The sequence below is a fragment of the Meriones unguiculatus genome, chromosome 11, assembly GCF_030254825.1.
Source record: "Meriones unguiculatus strain TT.TT164.6M chromosome 11, Bangor_MerUng_6.1, whole genome shotgun sequence".
NCBI classification, from domain to species: Eukaryota; Metazoa; Chordata; class Mammalia; order Rodentia; family Muridae; genus Meriones; species Meriones unguiculatus.
This window is the reverse complement of record NC_083359.1, coordinates 37,520,620-37,545,338: the sequence shown is the minus strand read 5'-3', so window position 1 is coordinate 37,545,338 and position 24,719 is coordinate 37,520,620. Positions and strand designations below refer to the sequence as shown.

The 24,719-nt window shown below is 46.4% G+C and overlaps 2 protein-coding genes across 3 annotated transcripts in view; both read right to left on the bottom strand.

Moving 5' to 3' along the window:
* Crebrf (CREB3 regulatory factor) overlaps positions 1-1,027 on the bottom strand; it is a 71,052-nt gene extending 70,025 nt beyond the window's left edge. The window contains exon 1 of the mRNA XM_060363885.1: positions 887-1,027. The gene's annotated coding sequence lies outside the window, so the exon portion shown is untranslated. The remainder of the gene's footprint in view (positions 1-886) is intronic.
* On the bottom strand, positions 1,026-24,719 carry Atp6v0e1 (ATPase H+ transporting V0 subunit e1). Of its 2 annotated transcripts, none has more exons than XM_021635629.2 (4): positions 24,538-24,719; positions 18,748-18,795; positions 6,143-6,272; positions 1,026-1,481 (listed from the first exon to the last, which is right to left on the bottom strand). In XM_021635629.2, exons 1-3 carry the CDS (start codon positions 24,639-24,641, stop codon positions 6,179-6,181), a joined length of 246 nt encoding a protein of 81 aa, XP_021491304.1. In that variant the 5' UTR covers positions 24,642-24,719; the 3' UTR covers positions 1,026-1,481; positions 6,143-6,178. The 2 variants fall into 2 exon arrangements, with proteins under 2 accessions (XP_021491304.1, XP_021491305.1); XM_021635630.2 differs by having other exon boundaries at positions 6,151-6,272; positions 24,538-24,716.

The window sequence follows — 24,719 nt, the reverse complement described above, 5'->3', positions numbered from 1 at the left end:
GGGGTAGAGCATGCACCTACCATGTGTGAGGCCCTAGGTTCAATCCCTAGTTTACAGGAGCGTGTGGAAAGCAGGCTAGAGTTAAAGCTGAAATAAAGAAACAAAAGCAGAGGAAAGCTGGTGGGAGAGGCAGGAAGTGAGCCTAGGCATAGTGAGTCCAAGTCCAGCCTGAAAACTTAGACTCAGTGTCATCATAAGAGAAAGAGAGAGCAGGAGAGAGACACTTTAGCTTGAAACTCTATTTGGTCCTAAGAGCAGAAGCAACGAGTCCAGACAGTCCAAGACGACTAGAAAAGCGCAAACTGCAAAACAGGAAATAGCTCTTGGCTAGCTGTCAGAGAACTGTGAACTGCTGAAAATTCAATCTATTTCAATTCTGAGTTTCTTAAACCTCACAGTGTATGTGCAAAGCCCTGGTTCATCCAGCACCACAAAACAAAACTAACACAGCCTCTAACTTAGCAAATTCTTTAGATGTCTGCTACTTAAAAATCCCCCAGCCCAAGCCTTTAATCAGCCTAGATCTCTTTTGTCCTGTTTCTGAAAATGTGACAGTCCTACCCAAGCCATATTTACTGTCTTGTCCCTGTGGCTGGACATTGCCCTCAACTGGTCTCGCCGTGTTGCCTGGGCCGGCCGCCAAGTCCTGAGCTCAAGTGGCCCTCTTATCTCAGCCGAAGAAGCAGGGACTAAGCAGTATGTACCTGCCTTTCACCAAAGGTCAAGCATGACGTCATGTTCCAGCTGCATACAAACCACCTCTCCCCAAACAGCCTGTAAGCTCGTGAGCATGCAGGGACCCTGTTTCCAGTATCATCGCCTCCTCCAATTCCTTGCCTGCGGTAGGCACTCAAACGATTACCGAATGATCAAGAAAAGTACTTACCAGTCTCTTCAGGTGCCTCAAACTACAGGGCCCGGATTATACATCCAACCTAAGGTTAGACAACAACCTCATGTTTAAAAGGCATTATCTAGAGACAGAGGAGCTTAGAAAATCGAGCTTTTTAAACACCGCAGCCAGATTTCCATAGAAAGAAGAAAAATAATTTATTCCCAAAGATGTAGAAGTAAGAAATTCATCCTGAAAGTAGAGCTTGGTGCACATTGGCTGGGTAGGGCTTCTCTTGAGCAGGCACTCCTGGCTGTCCCGGTGGGTCTGGTTTGTCTTGTAGCGATTTTTAAACACGATGCTGACTCTCAGGTTGTGCGCTGGCAAGAGCCATATTCAAAGCCACGGGCTCCACGACAAGAGTGACAGGTTTCTCAGAGCAGCACCTCCTCTCTCAGCGGAGTGTAGACGTCTCACAGAGTCGGCTAAGTAGGCACATCATTCATTGAAGTGTAAAAAAGGTGAAGGAAAAAATACTGTATGCAGAGGAAGGTCCTCAGTGTAAGGCAGGTAATGCCCGAAGAAGGCAATCTAAGGAGGTGGTCTGGGCAGAGGCGACTTTGCATCTAGAAGGCATTCTCTCGTTGACCTGCAAAACAAAACATTTCTAGTAACTTAAGGCTCTCTAACATCTAGGTCCTTCAGCCTTCCTCAAAAGAGCAGAAAGGAGTCTGGAGAGGTGGCTCAGCAGTTAGGAGCATTGGCTGATCTTGTAGAGGACTTGGATTCAATTCCCAGCATGCATGCACAGGGCAGTTTACAGCCATCTGTTAACTCTAGCCCTAAGGGGGACCTGATGCCCTCTTCTGGCCATCCAGGGCACTGAGCACATGTGGCGCCCACACACAAAATTTAAGAAATGGAGCGGGCCGATGGTACGGAGACAAGAGCTAAAAGAAGCCAGGGCTATGGCATACATGAAGCAAAACACCCTTATGCATAACATTTAAAAATGGAAGAGAGTAGAGGAGAGCTAGAGCAGAAGGAAGGAAAGCAGCCAGGTCTGCAACCCCAGCTACTCCAGACACAAAGGAAGAATCGTAAGACCAGCCTCAGCATTAGGACAAACAAAAACTGAGCCAGGGGGTAGTGACGCAGCCCTTTAATCCCAGTCCTCAGAAAGCAGAGGCAGGCAAATCTCTGTGAGTTAGAGGCTAGCCTGGTCTACAGAGCTAGTTCCAGGCTAGCCATGGCTACATAGTGAGACACTGTCTCAACAACAAAAATAGAAAGGTGGATTACAGATATAGTTAGTATAAAAAAAATTCGTCAAAGCCAGGCATGACCCACGAAGTCCCAGCACCCAGGAGGCTAAGGTGGAGGACGGTGAATGTGAGGCCAGTCAGGGCAACATAGCGAGACTGTCTTATCCTCCTTGCCCTAACAGTTAGCCAGGTCAATACTTTAGAAGACATAATAAGTGCTCAATTAAAACTCGGAAGGACAACAGGCTTGCTCATCACACAGGTTTGGGCAGGTTCTAGAGGAAGTCCCATTACCAAGGATATCACTATCATATAAGCACACAGATAGCAATGTGACTTACCAAAAGCAGGAAACACGAAGCCTACTAACACAAGAAGCTGGAATCAAGTGAGTTCCTGTGCTTTCCACTTCCCCTTCAGGGCAGACAGCTGGTTGCCAATCCAGGCTCCCTCCGTTCTGTCTCCTGACTAGCAAGCTCTGTCTTATCCGCAGGACACTAGGCTGCCTTTCAGGCTGTTCCTCATTCTGACTACCCCAAGTACAGGTGAAAATGACAACACCCCCAAGTTAGGATGGCAAACCTTTAACATGCTGGCCTGCTCAGTGGGGGCAGGATGTCCTTAAAGTAGGAATCTCAGGCTTGACAATGGCTCAGTGGCTGAGAGTGCTTGCTCTGGGCTAGAGAGCTGGCTCGGCCATTAAGGACTGGGCTCATAACCAAAAGGACAATGCTGCTCTTCCAGCGCTTAGTTTGGTTCCCGGTAATGCCACCAGAGGTTCACAACTACCTTCTGGAGTCCCAGTAATCCTACTGCAGGATACTGTAAACAATATGCATTCAACTCAAGATTTAGAAGCAGATCTGGGACTGTGGCTCCCTGACAGTGTGGCAGAGGGCACACTCAGCATGCCCTGGATCCTGAGTTCAATCCTCAGCACCGACAAGAGAAGTGGAGTGACTCAGGGATCACTTCTACAGAGCAGTAGGAGGACTGCCACTGCCAGAGCAGATCGTTCTTGTGGTCTCCAGTCCCCTCCTGGCCCTGGCTGGGGCTGGCAAACAGCCACTCTGTAGAAACTGTCTTAGGCGGATGATACCATTAGCCTGACAAAGCAGCTGTTTCTGTGGGAATCTTCCATGAGAGTATACTGACAGACTTCCTTACCCTTTGGACTTTTTAAAGCTTTATTTTCTTTCCAATTATGTGTATATATGTATATGGGGAGGGGGAGATATGTGCACGTGTGAATGTAAGTCTCTGCAGAGTCCAGATGAGAGCCTTGGATCTCCTGGAACTCAAGTTGCAGGAGGTTGGGCCCTCTGTAAAAGAGTATGCACACTTAACCCCTGGACCATCTCTCCAGCCCACTCTTTTGCCTTTTCTTATAAGGAATCAGAAAGGGGAAAAATGACCTTCACTTTTTAATAAACACAAACAACTGAAATCTACTCCCCCCCCCCAACACAGGGTTTCTTTGTGTATCCTTGTGCTTTATAAACCAGGCTAGCCTCGACTCACAGATATCTACCTGCTTCTGCCTCCGAGTGCTGGGATTACTGGTATGCCACCATGGGAGCTACTTTTTATTCAGCCCCAAACCGTGATGGCTCAGTTAAGTGTGCTTCAAAGCGGGGTTCTGTGGCTGGATGAGTAAGAAGCATGGAATCCTCTCCATGATGTGTAAATAACTAGCTGTGGATGGAGCTGGAACAATCAATCCAGAATTCACAGTGTTGTTTTGTAAGACAAAGGAATCACTCAGGTAACCAACAGACAAACCTGAAAATGGTGATGGGAGGGGAACTGAGAATAAACTAATTTAAAAATACCTAGGCAAGCTAGACAGTGGTACCACGAGCCTTTAATCCTAGCACTCAAGTGAATCTCTATGAGTTCCAGACCAGTCTGGTCTACAGACTGAATTCCAGGACAGCCAGGACTACACAAAGAAGCCCAGTCTAGAATACTCCCCCTCCCTGGCCGGAAAAAAACCAACCAACCAAACTACAAAACAAAAAAAACCAACAACAGGCCAGAATGAAGAAACCCATTCAAGAAAGGGTATATGAATGAATGTGTCTCTGTCTGTCTGATTCTTGTTTCCAAATCTTTATTTTACATAAAATTTCAAATTAATCTTTATTATAATATATAAAGGTAGTTTTATTCAACGATATGACTAGGCTAGTTGAAGGTGCAGACATTTAACCATTCAAGGCAACGTACCAAGAGTCATTAAAATTTAGGAAGCTAAATGCATCTAGAATTGAAAGAACTCACTTAGAAACAGCAGCTAGGAAACAAGCACAGGATTTGCAGGCTGAGTCCTGAAGCCTCCGAAGCACTAAGAGATGGTGAGAGCTGAGGGAAAGCTAGGACCATGTCCAATGAAGTGTGCTCTCCCGTCTAAGTGACGTGAACACAGTAGAGCAGCGGGAGGCAGAAGTACGAAACTGAGGCTAAGAACAGGACAAGAGCAGGCTTGGAAGCTTCCGGTGAGGAGCAAAGGCTCGGGAAGACAGGAGGAGGGGCTCCCGGGCACACTGGGCAGGCCTTGAGGGCCACGTGGAGGGCTACTCATAACCTGCACATTAAATGCTCCCTTTCTTCACTTTCCCGGTTCTGTGACTCAGGGATCTTTGATGACCCTGTCAAAAGCTGTGCGTGAACATCTTATATTTCATCTCAAGGGGTACACTGCTAGTAAAACTAGGTAGTACACGCTTGTAATCCCAGCACTCAGAGAGTCAGAGGCAGGTGGATCTGTGAGTTCGAGGCCAGCCTGGTCTACAAAGTGAGTCCAGGACAGCCAAAGCTACATAGAGAAACCCTATCTCGAAAAACCCAAAAAACTCAAACCAACCAACCAAACAAACAAACAAAACACTAGATTCTTCATGTTAAAGCAACAACAAAAGCTGAGCCCACCATGGTCCAGAACTGCTCAAAACTTCTAGGCAGACAGCAATCTTTCTCAAGAAGGGCACGGAGGCTGGCGACATGGCTTCCGTAGTTCTTAGGAACACTGGCTGCTTTCACAGAGGACCTGAATCCAGCTCCCAGCACCACATGGCAGCTCACAACACCAGCTCCAAGGGATCTGATGCCCTCTTCTGCCTTCCTCATGAATGTGATGCACAGACATACATGTAGGCAAACATTCATACACAGTAAATATGTAAATATATACATATTAAAGCAGGCTGAGAATATGACTCAGTTCTGTTCTGAACTCTTGACAGTAACTTCCCTTTAATAAAGTAACAGAGAGAAATTATTCGAATAATAGTGTCCTGGCACTCAGCCAATGAACAGATCTTCGCTGCCCACCACTGTTTACCACCTGGTCTCAGGATCAAATAAAGTTGCAGTGGTGGGGTCAGCTTCCTCTTGTTTTGTGCTGTCTGAGTCAAAGTCTTAGTGTGTAGCCCAGGCTGTCAGGAACTGGCTTTGAACTTATCATCCCCCTGCCTCTAAAATCAGTGCTGGAATTATGGGTATGCACCACCATTCCCAACCTTCAAAAGGTGCTTGTCTCCTCCCAAAAGCACTCTAAGACATTAATTTTAAATATTTTAGCCTCTTCTTCCAGTTGCTACAAGGCTAAGCATACTCACTTTCTAATCTGTGTCAGAGGTCTGTGTGCTAGCCTAATTCCATAATCCACACTCAGAGACATGCACACACAGATCAGGGATCAACTTTCAGGAGCTGGTTTTCTCTTTCAGCAGATCGGTCCCCAGGATGGAACTCAGGTCTTCAGGATTGGCAGCAAGTACTCACTCTGCCATCTCTCTAGCCCTGCCTTACATTTAAAAAGGCAGGACAATCACAGAACCTAAAAGAAACTATGGATAAACCCCTAAGACACACAAAAGGAGAATGGTTGGTTCTAATCATGCCCTTGTTTGTTAGACCTTATTTTCAAACTACTGTTCTTCGGCTGTTTTAAAAATGGCCATGAAGTTCTGAGGAAAAAGCCACAGCAAACACTCTCTCTGACTGGCTGGCAATGTTCCCATGTAAGGGCAAGGGCAGTCACCTCAGCACCTGGGCACTGTGCAGCACGTCTTCATCCTCAAGGCCAGTGGTACTTCAGATACCAGATGGTCTCATTTTTCAGCTGCGGTCCAAAGAGAGGATTGAGCTGGGCCAGAATTGCAATCAGCCAACTAAAATTCATGGGGAGAAACAAGTGCAAAAAGTGTGAAATTGGCTAAAACACAACCATTTTCATACACAATGGAAAAACCATGTTATTTCAACTTCAGCGTATTCCATTCTGACCAAGCCTTCACTACCTGCTGTGCTCCTGGGACACAGCTGACCAGAGAGCATTTCCCAGGGTGCACTGTGCCTTCATGGGAGATGATCCACAGAGCAGGGAGGTTCCATCACAGCTGAGTCTCTCTCTGCCTTTTCACCATGACTTCATGACCATGCCACTTAACTGAGCTATGCCAAATTCACATCTTTCCCACCAAGTGTGTCTCCCTCCTCACAGTTTGTCACCACCACAACTTCCAGACAAAACAGGTTTTGTCATCTCCAGTGTGCAGACAGTAAGGCAGTATTTTAGGGGTACAGTTAAGATCTGATTTCAGCACACGAGGTTCCTAATCACCATCACGATAAAACATGTCAAAACATTTTGTGGGCCCTACCACACAGAACCAAGTGGGCATTTACTTCTGCATCTAAGTCACAGCGTGTGCCTCTGTGTTACGCACAAATTACAAGCAGCTCTTTTTATCTAAGAAACTAAAGCAGCAGTTAGCCTTAAATTTTTCTTATGCCTTTGCAAAGCAGCAGTTAGCCTTAAATTTTTCTTATGCCTTTGCAAAGTTCTACATAAATCATTTTATATCCAATAAGGTAATTCATGGCCCAGTGAAATTTGAGAACCAGAGTAAGGACAAAAGCAAGGATTAAAAAGAAAGGAAGCTTGCAGGTGTCTGGCTATTCAACCATTCTGTTTTACTTACTGAACAAATATTTAATGAGCAATTTCTAGGTCCCAGGTCCTAGCAGGGAAGAGGACATGTCAGTCCTCCTCAGGGATCTTACGTAACTGCTATAAAGAGAAGAAAAGCAGGGGTAGGGAGTGGAAATGGGGCAAAAAGGGTGGCCAGGGAAGAAGGGATTATCTGAAGCGACTAGAACGATGCCGAAGCCATTATGTCTTTAGCAGACTGTCTCTATGGAAGGTAGGAGTGGGGGTAATGTGGGGGTGCAGAGTACTGACACTCCGGCCCTAGAACAATGACTTTCAGTAGCACAAGCCCATGTTACCCATCTCTTCTTGCATGTAGTCTAGGGAGTTGCTTTCTGAGGAAAAGGAGACAAGATGACTGTAGTGGTCTCTTTTTAAACTCCCCTCCAGGAAAGAGACCAGCCAAACCCAACTGGACCACTATCAGGTTGGTCTCTTCTTCCTTTGGCTGTCATTTTTGGAATCCTTCCAATGGTTAAGGCCAGAAAGACAATTCTGATCACCAATGGAGACTGCCAGGGAAGACCACAGCACAGCCTCAGGTCCTGGTCCCCACAGATACTAGGTATGCATCTCTTCTCAGCCCACAAAAGGTCATTTTGTGATGAGAAATGTGATACAAGAGGAAACCAGGCCAAAACTGATACCTCAAGCTGACTCACTTTACAAACAAAGAGTTAATTCAGATGAGATTCTCTGACGGCCCTTAGAACTAGTTTCTTAACATAAACACAACACCAAGTAAGGCTTTACATACACGGGCGCACACACACACACAAACACACACACACATCACACCGACAACACAGGCAGACATTGCACTGCAGAAAAGCTCTGTAGCCAGAAAGTCATGGAAAATTCCACCCCAGCCCAGGGTTTCCCCGAGCCCAGCAGGAGATGCAAGCTGCCCGCAGGAACAGTTCTGTGTTTCATAAGAGGCTGTGCTAACTGGCAACACTTAGAAACTTCAAATTAAAAAGATACATCAGAGCCCACACTGTCCCCAGCACCTTTCCTCACCATGAGTGTGTGGTGAGCAATAAAAACATTATCTCGGGCCTGGACAAATGGACCAGTGGTTAAGGGCAAATGGTGCTCCTCCAGCAGACCTGAGCCTGCTTCGCAGCATCCACACCCGGCAGCTCACCATTGTCTGTCACTTCAAATCCACATATGACGTCCTCTTATGGCCTCTGCAGTAACACAGACAGACACAGACAGACACATCTCCCAGCACCTCAGAGGTGTAAAGTGGGATGTTCTCAACCTCAGATGCATATACTAGACATCCCGGAGCTTTTCGGAAAATCCTTGGGGCAGGACAGAAAGAGAAAAAGTACCATGGGAAAGGAAAGGCTGAAATCTCTCACTAAAAGTACAACTGACAAAATTTGCTGTGGAGACTGCTTACATAGAGACAATATTCCTTTTTTTGCAGAGGTATTTCAAATAAGAACATTAAAATAGGAATGAACTATGCTGAAGGCCAAAGCATATTAGACCTCTGCCTTTAATCTTATTCCTTTCTTAGCTGTAATCTGTGACTTCCTGTGGCTCTCACCAACAAGATTATGAGGTTTGTTTGTAGTTAAACAAATGTCTTAACTTCCCTGTGCCTGAAGCCACTTTTACCCTTGTGACCTAAGCTTAAGGACCCATCTATGGTCTCATTTACTACAAGAATCCTTTGAAAATGGCACCCAAGAAACTAGCAATATCACATGTATAGCTATTGTTAAGACACAATCATGAGACAAGGTCTCACTCATGTAGCTCAGGCTGCCCTTAAACTCCTTTATGTAGCCAAGGACGGCCACACCTATCCAGGTGCTGGGACCACACGTTGTCCACTAGACACTGTTGCTCTCCAGAAACCCTCACACCCATGAGCTGGGTATGTACTGTCCCCTGCCCCTCTATCTTTCAATGCCCATGCTTAGATCTATGTTAAAGCCTGCTTCTCGATAAACACCAACTTTTCTTCATATTGACTCATCCTAAAATTCTTTACAAGAGCCTGGCTGGAGAACTCTTCAGGCACTTGCAGGAGGCTTGCCTATCTCTCTGTTGTCACCACGCTGTACTTACACAGTTAAGGAGCCTGAGGCAGAGAAAGGGGAAGTGACTTACGGATGCTCACAGTTCTAAGTAGGCAGAAGCAAGCAGCAGAAAATAGCCCAGCTAATACAGTTGCTGACGGCTGGCCACTGAGGTGCTATGAATGAAGATGTGAGTTAAGCTAGGTCTAAATTGTTTGTGAATTAGAGAAGTGAGAAGCCAGCCTTTGGTGCCTGGCCATGGTGAACAAGCATCAGAAGCAAGAACGAATGAGGACCAGTCTCTGGAACGGTCAGTCTCTGGAAGCTTCCAGAGTTTAACACATGCTCCATGTCCTGCATTCTTTGGAGATTGTATCTCATTACGTTTTCCAGACTAGTTTCAAAGTCTTAGGCTCAATGGATCTTCCTGAGTAAAAACTAAGTCACCATCATCATCCATTCAATTTATAGCCATAGAATAATTAGTTTGTTTTGTTTTTTCAAGCAGTTTAGACAGAGCCCAGGACTTTGTGCATGGTAAGCAAGCGCTCAAATACGAAGCCACACCCAACCCCCCCACACACACACACACAATATTTTCAATGTTTCAAATCAAGAGAGAAGAAAAGAACTTCAACCCCCACCCCAACCTCAATATATACCCCAAAACAAAAACCTGTTAGGAAAAAATGACTGGAGAAACAGTGCAGGCTATTTCATTTGAAATTTTAGAGGAATTTTCCCTCCCTTAACCAGCTGCATGAACTCAGTGCCTGCCCATCTGACTACCCACAGACTTCAAATTTGCCTTTGAAGCTGATAAACACAAGAAGCACTGGAAGGAAGAGAAGCCCGCTGAGCTGATGGAGGCGAGTGGAGGAAGGGCCTGAGCGCTGGCGGATTCTGCTTGTTGTGTAACCAGAAGGAACGAACTGTACCCTTCCACTTGCCCAAACTGTTCCACATGGCTCCACAGCCCAAAGGCCTAACAGCCATCAACTGTGAGGCGCCTGAGAGACGGCAGTGGCACAGCGGCAGCTAGGGGGACTGCAGGACTGGGGTGGACCCCGGGCAAATGCATGCTCTTTTTTGGGGGGTTGAGGGTGAGTAGGGCCTACAGATACTAGGCAAGTACTCTATCACTGAGGTACATTCCCAGACTCTTCTCACTATTATTATTCTTTTTTTATTTTGAGATAAGGTCTTGGCAAATTGTCCAGGCTATTCGTGAACTCACTGTAGCTCAACTGTCTAAGGATGCCCCACCTATTCTACAACCACTCTCAGGGGCCCCCACCACTTCGGGCGGGCTCTGAAGTTGCCAAGATGCAGGCTGAAGGGCCTGAGCCACCGAAGATGGCAAAGGAGTCAGGCCGGTGGCCCCCAGCATGGTTGGAAGAACTCCCCAAGCACAGAGTACACTGCTCTGCACAGAAGCTGTACGCAGCTCTCAATCCTGCTTAGTGCTTTTGTTCCATGTGCAGAAGGAAAAACAGGGAGCATGGGTGTGGCCTAGTTCCTGGTGAGGCACAGGTGGGCCCTTCTCAACTTCCGTGTTGAAATAAGGAAATCCAGCCAGGGATGGCCCCTCCACCCACTGTCCTCCTAGCCCTTACAATGACAGGAGTGACCTCTGCCGGTAGGGACATTTTTTTATGTGGCAGCAGAAACATATGCAAGTGTCTTGCCCTAGCTCCTGTCATGACATCAAACCCTCTCTACAATCAAATGACACAAACAGTGTAAAAGACAAGGCATCTACATTGGAGCTACTAGGAAACAGGGAGGTTTGGTACTAGACAAAGTTAGATTTTTAGCCTGAGTATACGAAATGCTGGTCGAATGACTCTAGGCAAGTGACCTTACAACCCAAGCTTGTTTCCATTTGTAAAATGGAGCCAAAATACTTGCTGCAGGGCGCTAGGAAATAAGGCAATAACAGGGGCTCTTGCAGTGGCTGGCAAGCAGAAGTTCAAAACATCCTACTCTCCTTGCTTTTCTTTATCTGTGAGACAGCGAAAAAAATGTACCCAAGCCACAGAAGGAGACACAAGAGATTCATTAAGAGTTTTTCAGAGTATGTGGCACTGCTCCATTATCACTGCTACAGATGCTCCCATAGACCAACTCATGCTAGACAGCAGGCTCAAAGCATGTTCCCGAGCGGCCCTGAAGTACCTGGCTGACCTCTGAAAAGGAACAGGCCTGCTTCTCAGAGACCTGAACGAGTATCTGCCTGAGTTGTGAACTCCCTGCCCTCCAACACATGGCAAGGATACACTGTGGAGCTCCTGTACGGACCCTTAAAATGAGCTGGACGTTTTGCTTTCTCAGAGGAGAGATCTGAGGAGACATTGTAGACACAGGCTGGAGGCCACTGGGTGGGCGTGAGAACACTGCAAGACGCTCTGCTGGGCTCTCTGATCTGGAAGTCCCTGGCCCTGCAGTAACTTTTCTGCAGCTTTTACAACATGGAACCAGAGCCCTTGTGGAGTATGTGCTCCAGAGACTGGCACAGGGGTGCCATGCTCCAGGGGCCGGCACAGGAGCACCCTGTCCTCCTGCCTGCCCCAGAGCATCCGCTGTCCCGAAGCTCTAAACCAACTCAGGCCTGGCGCAATCAATGAGGCTGCTCCCTCAGGCTGAGCCATTCCTTCCCCAGCAACTTCTGAATCCTGGCTACGATTTTTCCTTCTTGGCTATTCTCCCTCCTTCAAAGCTGTTTCCCCCACAGCTTCTTGCATGCTAGACAGCTAGACAAATGCTCTACCACTCAGGTACAACTCTATAACTACTACAAGGTGAACAGGAGGCATAAAGATGGCTCTGGAGCCAGCTGTGATGGCACATGCCTGTAAACCCAGCACTGGGGGATGGCTCTGGAGGTAAAGGTGCTTGCTGCCAAGCTTGACAGCCTGAGTTTGATACCCCCCCCAAAGAAAACAACCCCTATAAGTTGTCCTCTGACCCCCACACTAAATAAATAAATGTGGAAAAAAACTGAAGAGTGAAAGGAATTACACAGAAGGAGATGCTGCTGCTAGCTTTCAAGATGGAGGGCCGAATGGAATGTGCATGGCCTGTAGGGCGGGGCGGTGGCTAACTAACAGCCAGTGAGGAAATAGGGACTTCAGTCTTATTACCACAAAGAAGTAAATTCTGGCACAGCCGAGGGCCTGGCAGGAAACCCCAAGCTCCAGATGAGAAGATGCAAACATGTTTTCTATTAACTGGCTGCCAACCTTACCACTGTGGCCCCTTTGCTACCACAGGAATATGCCCTAATTTTGCCAATTTTAAACTTGAAATATCTGCCTTTTCTTCCCCCAGGACTTCTAGACGACTCATTTTCTAAACTAGGCCTTTCAAACTAAAGTTCCTAATGAGCTCTTTGTGTGTGCTAGGGATTGAAAACAGGGCCTCACAATACCATTGGGGCACAATCCTGGCCTCAACAATCCCCTTCTCTGCCATATTATAATGGAAAAGATTCTAGTATATACCTTCATAGCTCAGACAACGACAACATGCTGGGCCAGGCACTGTGGTCTCTTGTCCCCTATGCATAAACCTCATAAATGTGCTTATGAGAGAAATTAAGCAACTCTCAGACGGAAAATTAAATGATGGCAACTGCCCAGGGAGGGGAGTGAAGAGGCTGCAGGTGCTCTCCACAGCTGTGGGGTGGGCACCAAACCACATGGGCCTGGGCTTTCACCAGCCGGTCTCATCGGGCTGAGAAACACTGGACAAAGCCCAGAGCCCACCCAGAGAAGAGTCTGAGAAAGAGCACTCAAGAAAGCAGGAGCCCTAAAGCCTTTTATTTTGAATCATGAGTTAATCAGAGGGACTGGTGAAATGGCTGAGGCTGGAGTCGCTTGCTGCCAAGCCTGATAACGTGAGTTTGATTTCCATGATTCACGAGGTGGAAGAAAAGAACTGACCCCTAAGGATTGCCTTCTGAGCTCCATACACCCACCCCATCCCAAATGAATAAATTAAACATGTGTTAAGAAAAGGTATGTGTGTGTGTCTGTGTGTATGTGTTTGTATTACTGATAGTTTAGCTGTTAAAAGCACTTGCTTCTATTCCAGAGGATACAAATTCAGTATTCAGTTCCCAGCAACAGACTGGGTGGCTTACAACCTCCTGACACTCCTGCTCCAGGGGATCTAATGCCCTCTTCTGGCCTCCACAGAAGAGGATACATAAACACACACAAATTTTGTAAAAAATTTAACTAAAAAAGTGTGGTTAATATGGTCTTAAAGACATTTTAAAAAGAAGACAGGGACTGGACAGATAGCTCAGAGGTTAAAAGCACTGGTTGCTGTTCCTGAGGTCCTGAGTTCAATTCCCAGCAACCACATGGTGGCTTACAACCATCTAAAATGAGATCTAGCACCCTCTTTTGGCATGCAGGTGTACACGAAGACACAGCATTATATAACTAATAAATAAATAAATCTAAAACTAAAATAAATTTTAAGAAAAGACAAGCCCAGACTGTGATAGTATGTGCCTTTAATCCCCAGCACATAGGTGGCAGAGGCAGGCGGATCTTTGAGTTCGAGGCCAGCATGGTCTAACAGAGTACGTTCCAGGACAGCCAAGACTAAACAGAGAAACCCTGTCTTGAAAAACCAAAAACAAACAAAAAAGCCTAAAGTTTACATGTTAATAATTATATTAATTCAAGATATTTACAAGATAAAGATTGTTGGGAATATAGAGCCACCTGCCTGCAGTCCTAATACTTGGGAGACTATGTAATCAGACTTGTCTTAACAAACCAAAACTAAATTACACTACAAGAAAAAAAGCCCTCAGCATTGACTAGGTACAGACTGACTTCCATGCCAGCCAAGGATACATAGTGAGACCCTATTTCTAAAAGAAAAGGAAAAGAAAGGGAAAACAACAGACGAGACAGTCAGGAAAGAAATTCATAGCAAAACTATTTTGAATAAAAAAGTCAAAAAGCCAGCTGGGAGCGGTGGCACACGTCTGTTACCCCAGCACTCTAGGAGGCAGAGGCAGGTGGATCTCTCTGAGTTCAAGGCCAGCCTGCTCTACAAAGGGAGTCCAAGATAGCCAAGGCTACACAGAGAAACCCTGCCTCGAAGGAAAAAAAAAAAAAAAGAAAGAAAGAAAAATTTCAAAAAACAAAACAAAACAAAACAACAAACATATTTCACAAAGCAAAGCAAGGAAGTCCTCAAAGATTGGTAAAGCATACAGTAATGGCGCATGCCTGTAATCCTAGCAGTCAGAAAGCAGAGACAGGAGGGTCAGGAGTTCACGGCCAAGCTAGGCTACCTACTGAGACTCTCTCTCAAGAAAACAGAAGCAGCAATGAACTGGTACAAATGCTGAGAATGTAGTTGACCCATGGAATGGGCAAGGCTCTGGATTCAATCTTTAGCACTAAACAAGAAAAGAACAATGAAACCTGGGGAGCAGCAGTGACTGCGTATCTTCACTGGAAAAACACAGCCAGTCCTGACCTTTTTAGTGCCAGAAGCATAGGGGAGCAGTAGTGGTTAAGTGCCCACACCTGACCCTGCCCAGCACTGTGGGAAGTCTGGAGGTCCAGGTCCTGCCCAACAGCTCTACAGAAAATAAGTTCAATAGGTTCCCCCACTTTTGCTTACCCCCGTTTTGTCAGACATTCAAACCTCTCAGGTTCATCCAGCATGATCCAAACCCCACTCCCTTGGGGCTGGGAGTGAGCTCAGCGAGGAGGGTGGAGGGCGAGCTTAGGCCCCAGCATGGACTCTAGCGCTGCAGAAACAAAACCATCCCCAAGCCTCAGCTTGCTCAAGTCTCCACTAACTCACCTCCTCACCCCTCTCTTCTAAATCCTCACCCAGTGGTCTCTGAGGCTCTCTGTTGAATTTCCTGCCCTCAGTCACATCTCCTGGTATTTTCCACTGCTTCCAGGTGATGCTGGCTCCTCCCCCATTCCTCCAAGCTCTCTCAAGCAGACAACTGACAACTCTTGGGGAATGAGGTCAGAGACATCTTTGCTTCCCCTGCGCTACCTTCAGACAGTTGTACAAAGGGACTTCTCTAGGGAGAATGCGGCTGGTTCTCCACTTTCGGACCCTTTGGCTTTTCCAGTTTGCTGCAGAGGCTGCTCTACCTGGCACTTCTTAGCCACCTTGCATCTGAACAGTAATCCCACCTCACTTATGGGGGTCCTGTCCAAAGACATTAAGTTGAGCCTGGATCACAGATAACCAACCTTACCCACACAGCTCCCTGTGCGCATACACCTATGAGAACACTGAAGTCATAAGCCAGGTACAGAAATTGATCGGCAAGACAGAACACACAACAGTGAAGGCTATGTGGTCTCTCTTGAGGCAATCCATACAGTACTAAATCTTTTTGGACTGTGGTTGATTTTGAGTGACTGGAAGTAAGGTAAGTGAAGCCCCAGGAAAGAGAAAAGACTAAGCCAGGAGGTGGTGGTGCACGCCTTTAATCCTAGCACTTGGGAGGCAGAGACAGGTGGATCTCTGTGAGTTCAAGGCCAGCCTGGTCTACAGAGTGAGCTACAGGACAGCCAAAGCTATCAGGGAAACCCTGCCCCAAAAAATCGAGAGAGAGAGAGAGAAGAGAGAGAGAGAGAGAGAGAGAGAGAGAGAAAGAGAGAGAAGAGAGAGAGAGAGAAGAGAGAAAGAAGAGAGAGAGAGAAGACAGAGAAAAGAAAGGGAGAGAGGAGAGAGAGAGAGACTATGCCACACATCAACAACAATTCACTGCTCAGGTTTGGCTCTGTTCACCTCTCTCTATCCCTTCCTTAAGGTCAGGGTTTCTTAATACTGGCACCATTGACATTTTGGACCACAAACTTATTCACAGGAGCAAGGGAGAGGTGTTCTGGACAGAACACAGTGTTTACTTATCAATGCCCCTGGCTTTTACCCAAGAATGCCAAGGAGAGCGCCAACACGGCACCTCTCAAGAGCACATCTGCCAACTTATGTGCTTATGTGCTCATTATTCACACAAACTCTAAGCTCAATCCAACAATCCGGGGAGTGAATACAATAGGATACTATATAAAGGAATGAGCTCCGGAGCATGGTAACATACTGTGGTTATGTCTAAAGTGGTGGTCAGCTCAGAAACCCAGGACGAACCAGATTTGCCTCAAAATAATCTGAGATAGCAGAGAATGTGAAAGGGTGAAACAAGCTTGCCTGTAAATTGGTAATCTTTGAAGGTAGGAAAATTAGACAGAATACAGTAGGCTTAAAGAGTCAAAATCAGGCTGGGCATGAATTTTTAATCCCAGTGTTTGGGAGGAAGAGGCAAGTGAGTTTCTGTGACTTGATACTAGCCTGGTCTACACGGTAAATGCCAATCCAGACAGGGATTCAGGGAGACCCTGTCTCAAATAAGATAAGGTTTGTTGATGACTCGTGGCTTTGGTCTTTCCCCTTCAGCCACTGTAAGAATACTATTCCACTGGGTCCTTGTCAGTCTTCCACTAGAGAGACTAAGCCACCAGCTGAAAAAACCTCTTTTACTTACTAGCCAAAACAAGCAGAAAGGTGAAGAGAGTAAACTTCGGCCAATGCCACCATCAAGCACAGCCAGCCACCACGAGATCATTTAGCACCGTAGGACAGTTCGCAGAAACCTAAAGCCTTGGGAGTCCCTGAAGGGGTGTGCAGAAAGCCAAGACTTCATTCAAATCCTTAGTGCAGAGCCTCGGGATACCAGGCATTCATGGGTGCAGAAGCACAGACGGTCCTGGCCTTTCATCTCAGTTTGGATTGGAACTGCTGTTTCCTGCTCATGGCTGCATTAAACAATACTGCGGCCAACACCATTTTCACCCCCACCATCACATCAGCAAAACTTTAGGGAGCGAGAAAACTCTTGTGAGAAGAGAATGACTGCTTCTACACCCCGGATGGACAAAGTGGCTCACGCCTGCAACCCCACATTTGGAAGCGCCCTAGTTTCAGTTCTGTTACTCTGATAAAATACCCTGACAAAAGCAACTCAGAAAAGAAAGGGCTTGTTTTAGCTCAGGATACCAGGTCAGACTCCATTAGAGCAGGGAAGTCAAGAACTGAAAGCAGCTAGTGTTGGCCAGTCAGGGGCAGAGAGAATGAGTGCTGTGCGCTTCTGTGCTCGGCGCACTCTCTCCACTCACACAGGCCCAGAGAATGTGCGGCCCACATTCAGGCTGGGACTTCCCTCCTCACTCAGCCCTAGAAATTTCCCACCGGCGTGCCCATCAGCCAACTCAACCCAGACGATTCCTCACTGAGACTCTGTATCCAGGACCTTCTAGAGTATGTGTCAAGTTGACAAAGCAGAAGGGCTGAGGCAGGAGGATTGCTGTGAATGTGAGGACAGCCTGGGTTACCTAGAAAGCTCCAGTCTATCTAAGCTACGCTATGACATCTTGACAGGAAAAGAAAGCCAGCAAGGAAATCCCTACGGGGTAACTTTTCTGATATGTGCCCCATGCTTCAGTTGTTGAACAAAGAAGACATCACATCCCTTCAAGCACTTTGTTGATAGTTATTTGCTCTAAAAGTTGATTAAAACTCAGTTTTGTTTTCTTCCCTCTGCAACTTGGCTGGCTCTGTATTCTACAGGAAGGGGAGTGTAGAGTGTGTGCAGCTGTAGGAAACGCCTTTAAAATAGCTCAACACTGGTCTACCATGTCTATATTCATGATGAAGAACAACCTCCCAAGCGTGTGCTGAGGGGAAAAGCTCCTGTGTCAGCTTTTATTCAATAGTTTATACAATCCATTCAGACAGATGTGAACTATTATACAGCTTATAATGATTTAAAAAAAAAACAAAAACTAGCCTTACTTTACCTGATTATAATTCTAATTCCACTTCTGTTCATCAGAATAACAATGGTCTTAAGAAGGAATAAGAAGAGGCCTTTAATCCCAGCACTTGCAGGGCACAGGTAGGTAGATCTCTGAGTTCAAGCCAGCCTGGTCTACAGAGCAAGTTCCAGGACAGCCAGGACTACACAGAGAAACCTTGTCTCAAAAAACAAACAAACAAACAAAGCAAAACAAACCCCAGCAAGTGCTGTTCTCCTAGAGGACCCAGGTTTGAGTCCCAGCACCCGCACGGTGGCTTCAAGCCGTCTGTAGCCCAGTCCCAGCGTATGTGAAGCCTTTTTATGGCCTCTATGAGTACTGCACTCACCCAGTACACAGACACACATGCAGGCAAAGCACCTGTATGTGGAAAATAAATGCTAATAATAAAAAAATGTTTTTCATTAAAAAGACGTTCCACAGTCAAGTGAGCTACGTAAATGAAATGAGTAGACGTAAATGCTTCACAACAATAAAGTAGTATAATTGTAAGTCTCAGATAATTGTAAGCTTTCCACTAGCAGCAAATTACACTTCTAGTCCCGTCTGCCAGCTCTTACCTAACATACTGGGTACCCGAAAATGTAAAAATCCGGGCATATTCAATTTGAGGGCACTATTTGTAGATATATTAAACAAATATAAGTGCCAAAGACTCATAATGTGTCAATCAACATATTAAAAAAACCAAGGATAACTGCTTTTAAGAGCAACTATGCACAAGAGACAAGATACTTACAAGAGATAGCAGCAAACGGAAGAGGTCACCAACATGGTGATAATAACCCTAAAAGAGAAAGAAAACGCCATTATTAGACATCACAGAATAGGCAGGCCTCGCCACTGTCTGCCTGAATGAGTGCCGAGACAATGGACCTGTGCTTATCCAACCATCCAGCACTGCAGTGTGCCCCAGGGGTACTGAGGACAAGTGTAAGCACATAATCAACTTCCGTGCTTAAGGGAGCATGCTCATGCCACAGTTTGATTGGGAAACTGAGAAGCCTGTTCTGACAACTCATTTTGACAGAGCAACTGTATTTGACAGTGTTCCTGGCAATGAGTTAACACTGCTAAAGCTATGCTCACTAGCTGGACCTCCCCCATCTCCACTTCCTGATAAAAAGTTAAAGCTGGGTTTCCGACCGGCTGAATTTCAGCGTTTCTAAAGCAGAACTCATGTTCAGTGCATCCTTCACTGTGACTAACTTACAGGTACAGTCCTTCATTCCACAGGTCTCTCTTACAGAGAGGGGATCGGATGCCGCTGACCTCTGACTACCCACAAGCATGTGCGCAAGCACACATATAAACACACACATACAAATTTTTAAAAGAATAAAATAAATCTCTAAAAATATTAATTAAAAAACAGGCATCAGAACTCACTATCCTCTCTCCAAGCACTCCCCTTCTGAATCTTAGTTCCTGAGGCTAGGGTGTGGCTCGCTGGTAGAGCAAGCTCAGGGAAGCCTAGGGTCCAGTGCACACAGAGCACCTCTCATAAGCACTGTCTAGCAACCTCCCCTAACTGACTCTTAACTCTGTCTCCTGCTTGAGCTTCCTCTGCATGCCCACCCATGGTTTAGATTTGTCCTTTGAAGCATCTCCCTCTCTGGTGGAACTCTCTTTTTTTTCCCCCCTTCACTTGCTTACAACAAAATTTACTGGTTCGGTTTGGTTAACTTTTTTCAGGCAGATTCAAAACTTCCTTCAAGTCTTTTGTTCTCTCCATAACCATTCTGATTAATCTTTCAAAAATATCCAATTTCCCACAGGGGTAGTTGCCACACCGCCAGAATAAACAAGGCAGACGTCAGAATGCCTGCTTCTTTCTAGGCCTTTAGAAGCTCTGTGCGGGCCTTTCCCGTGGCTAACCTGCAGGTACATTCCTTCGTCCCACAGTACCTAGGGTGTATCGAGCTCTGGAGAAGTAATGAATTAAACTGATTGAAAATGTCTACCCTGGTGGCTGGAGAGATAGCTCGGGGGTTAAGAGCACTGGATGCCCTTTCAGAGGACACAGATTTGGTTCCTGGCACTCATATAGTAGCTGTCTGTCCCTCCAGTTCTAGGAGATCAAATGCCCTCTTCTGGCATCTCTGGGCACTACATATATGTGATGCACAAACATAGGTGCAGAAACGCCCATACACATATAATAAAAAATAAATAAAAATCCATCCTGCTCTTCCCCGAGAAGTGTACAGGCTGGGGAAGACGGGAGAGCAGATATTGCACAAGATGAATGACAGACAGACAATTAGCATTAGCACATTGAGGGATCAGCAGGCAAGAAAGACAGCCGTGCCTGGCTGTGATGATGTTAAAGAAGTGTGATAAGGCCCTGGCAAATGATGCAGTGTGACTGCAGACTTGAGTGAATGTTCCCAGCAGAGGGACAGTAAACTTAGGCCCGAGCTGAGAGGAGACTTGGATGTTTCAAGGGAGGAGGCCTACGTGACCGAAATAGACAAGCCAAGCCTAGCTTGGCAAGCAGGAGGGGAGGTCAAAGAGGTAGATCTCACAGCCTTTGCAAGGCCTCTACCCAAATCATTATCAGAAGGGATCGGAAGAAAACTGGTAAAGTCTGGCTTCCACTTGGTTGACATAGGCTGGGGAAAGAGAGACCAAGGGAAAAGATATACTAATCAGGATTGGGGGTGTATAAAGGTCCAGGGCTCGGTACAAGTGGAAAGGGCTTAGAGCCATGTGGGCAGCCACTGCTGGTCAGATTTGGGATGTGTTTTATCAGCTGGTCAGATTTCAGATGCGTTCTATTTTTTTTTTTTTATCTGAGCGTGGGGTAGGGGTGTGTGCCTGGCTGCAAATGCCTCGGAGGGGAGGGGGTTTGCATTGCCTGAAGCTGTGGGTGGTTGTGAACTGCCCAAATATGAGTACTGAGAACAGAACTCTGGTTCTCTGCCAGAGAGCAAAAGCTCATAACTGTGGAGCATCAGGATCTCTAAATGCATTTTAAAGACAAAGAAATGTGACACTTGTACAATAACCTGACCTGTGTAGTGAGGGCCTATGTAGTTGCCTGTAATCTAAGCCCTTCACCCAGCTGGCCCTCCACACCAGTAATCTTAGCACTTGGAGGGCCAAAGCAGGAGGATGGCAAGTGTGAAGTTAGCCTAGGATACATAAAGATGGACAGATAGACGGCCAGCCTCCCAACTCTTCTTTTCAACTCTTTACTCCTGAAAACAAGTGCCTTTACCATAACACTACACACACACACACACACACACACACACACACACACACACACACGTCCGAGTCTCAGTTCCCAGGTTTCTGTTCGTCTTCTCCTGTTTCTGAGCCTAGCTTAGAATCTCTTCTGTCTTCTCAGAAGTATCCCAGCAGAAACAGATGAGGAGCCTTTGTATTACACATTTAGTATCGGCTACCACAGGAAAGCACTCCCCTTAAAACAACTGCTCTGAAGCAGCTGCAGGAGTGGAGTCAATAAGCAGCAATTTATTTTCAAATGTCTTAGCAAAACTTTAAACACCTAAATACACATATTCACATGCACTCATAAAGCAAACACGTATAAATCTACTATAACTTATGGCCTTGGGGTATGATGTTTTAAAAAAGAATTATTTTAAGCTGGACAGTGGTGGCACATGCCTTCAGTCCTAGCATTCTGGAGGCAGAGGCAGGCAGACCTCTGAGTTTAAGGCCAGCCTGGTTTACAGAGTGAGTTTCAGGACAGCTACACAGAGAAAACCCATCTCAAAAAAAATAAAACAAAAAAGAATTCTTTTATTTTTAATTATGTGTGTGCATATGGGTGTGGGTGCCCACTGAGGCCAGAAGAGCAAGTTGGATTCTCTAGAGCCTGAGTTACAAGTAGCAGTTTTGAGCCGCCGCACATGGGTCCTGGGACTTGAACTCAGGTCTTCTGGAAGAGTACTAAATGGTCTTAACATGACATGGCATGCAGGGAGAGATCAGAGGACAATTTGTGGGGTGGTCAGACATGGCAGCGAGCACCTTTACCCACGGAGGCTACCAGCTAGCCCCTCATCTGTGACTTTCTACATTCTACATGCTCCAAATGTTTACAAAAACAAACAAACAAACAAACTGGAGCTGCCATATCCTAAAAGCTTGAAGCTTTTGGCAAATCTGTGAGTTCCCAAAAGGGAAAAGAGGGAGATCATGAAGGACAGGCATGGTCAGGACAGGTGACTGCAGGAACAGACTGGGCTCTGTCCTGCCGTGTCCCACAGAAGGAAAAATCTGAAGAGGAGCAAGGAAGGCGCTGGTGCCCTGCTACCCACACGTTCAGAAGGGCCCTTCCCCTCCAGCCACATTCTTGCTGTCTCATCAGGTCCTAATAACCTCCTAGCCACGCCATTTTCAAAACACTGTCTCTTAGGGGAAGGATTCAACATAGAAGTTCTGTGTTTCACTCTCTTCTTACACAGTCCCTTATTTCCTTAATGGAAATGTTTGAACCCCTCAAATCAAAAATGCTTTCCTCTACTAAATATTTAGTTTGGGTAGGTGGCTGGGGATATAGCTCAGTGGTAGAGAGGGCTTGTCTAAAAGGTGGGAGGCTCTGGGTTCACTCCTCAGCAATCCTCTTCCTGACCCCCCACCACACACAGAGAAAAAAAATCGTCAGAGTTCATTAAACAGGCTAGTTCTGCATCATTTCAATTTTTTTTTTTTATTTACAATCTTTTGGGGAGGGGAAGGTTAAGGGGAACTGGCATTAATTAACCCTAAAATGTCTGTTTCAGTTTTTTTAAAAAAAAGGAACATGGAAAAGCTAACTAAATCTTTCAAGGTCACAGTGTTCAATCACCTTGGAGCAGCATTTCCCAAAATGTAAGCTTGTAACTCCTAGGAGGTTCCACTTCAAGACCAGCTAAACCCTGCCAAGAGCAGAGAACATTAGGATTGCAGTGGAGGCTGCGAAAGAGCCAGATGCTATGTCACTGCAGATCAAACAGAACCTGACTCTAAGCAACAGGGCTTTCATTACCCTGAATGACTGGAGTGGTACCTGATGCCAAGGATGGGTAGAGGAGCTGTTTTAAGAAAGGAGAGGCCCACCTCACATTAATTAGAGCTTTTCTGGGGGTGAAGGCCAGAAAGAGACAGTGGTGGAAAGAAACAGGCTTGGTATAAACACACCAGAAGCATTTTGTTGTCTTTAACCCAGAGAGGAAAAAGATCTACATGAATTCAGTTAATACAGTTATATTTTAATAACTGAATTCTGATGACACATCAACTGTATAAACTGAAGATGATCCTGCAGAACTGTTAGCGAGAGGTGAGACTTGATGCTTACAAATGACTGAAATTGACCTATCATTTCCCTTTAAGAAGTGGAGAGGTGGTTCTCTGGTTAAGAGCTTTGGTTAAGAGTGCTTGCTCTTCGAGAAGACCTGGGTCCAAGTCCCAGCACCCATGTGGCAGCTCATAACCATCTGTAATTCCAATTCCAAGGGATCCAAAGCTCTCTGTGCCCTTACATACATGTAGCCAAACTCCTATACACATAAGATAAATAACAAATAAATCGTCAAAAGTGGTTTTTAGGCTAATAGAATATTTATTTTGAAAAGTCAGTATATTCCAGACTGCAATAGAAACCAATGTCACAGTAAAACTTCCTCTAATCAAAATGTCCCACTCAATATACATTGTCTCTACAAAGTGCTGTGGAGCTAAGCACGAGGAAGCCATGACTTAGTGAATAACCTAAAGCAAGAGACGTTTCTGACAAACTACGACTTCAGTACAAGCGTCACCTCCACATGATCTTGAGTTGAGAGGGGGAAAAAATGACTAAAATTCAAAAAAGGAACTAGAAAGAGGGTGTCCCAGGCTCCTCTGAAGTGGTCTGTTTTACACTGCAACACAAAAGTTTATTTCCTAACAGAGGATGCGGTATTTAGTAAAACCTTGGGGTGGGGAGATGTAAATCTATCCACTGCAAATACAAGCAAGGGCAGGGCCGCCCTGCAAGGTATGACGCAGAGGTTTCTAAACAGTCCCTTCGGCTCTGGGTGATTTAACCTCGCTTAGATCAGGCTCACCCCCTCCTGGGTTGGGCCCCTAGCCGCAAAGGCTGAGCTCAACACTATGCAGCAAGCTTGTCAGAGTCCGCAACTGCGACAGCATCGGGACGGAGAGGGCGATTTCTGTTCTCTTAGATCCCTCTCTCTCAAGTTTGGGCAAAAGCCTCCAGTACGCGAAAGACAGGACCAAAGCAGTGAGAGCGGCTCGGGAAGCACCCTAACTTCTCAGTCGATGTGCACGCCTCTGGTCTCTCAAAGACAAAAAGCATTCCCTAAAATTCACTTCCGGGAGGGGTTGCCAGAGGTGACCTCACGTTCCGGCCAGGGACACTGACAGGTTCCCAGGAGCGCGCGCGGTCCTCCCCTCTGTGGCCCACCCCGCCTCATCCTCCCGCCATGGTCCTCCACGGCGAGCCATCCCTCCGTGATCCTCCCGCCGCGGTCCTCCGCTCCCACCGCCTCCGGCCTGGCGCACTTACCCCCGGTTCGGACCCTTGGGGATAAACCAGGGCACGAGGAGGCCCACGAAGCCCCAGAACACGCTCATCACGATCAGAGGCACGGTAAGGCCGTGGTACGCCATGCCTGCTCCCCAGCACCCTAACCAGTCCGCCTCCCCACTCTCGTCCCACCCGGAAGTGTCAACAGCGGTTCACGTGAC

Excerpts from the sequence above, each read along its gene's own strand:
- Atp6v0e1 (XM_021635629.2), bottom strand. The coding sequence starts at position 24,641 with ATGGCGTACCACGGCCTTACCGTGCCTCTGATCGTGATGAGCGTGTTC. Across the intron at positions 18,796-24,537 it reads CCCAAGGGTCCGAACCGGGG|GGTTATTATCACCATGTTGG; the intron begins GTAAGTGCGCCA and ends TTTCTCTTTTAG. Across the intron at positions 6,273-18,747 it reads TCCGTTTGCTGCTATCTCTT|TTGGCTGATTGCAATTCTGG; the intron begins GTAAGTATCTTG and ends CATGAATTTTAG.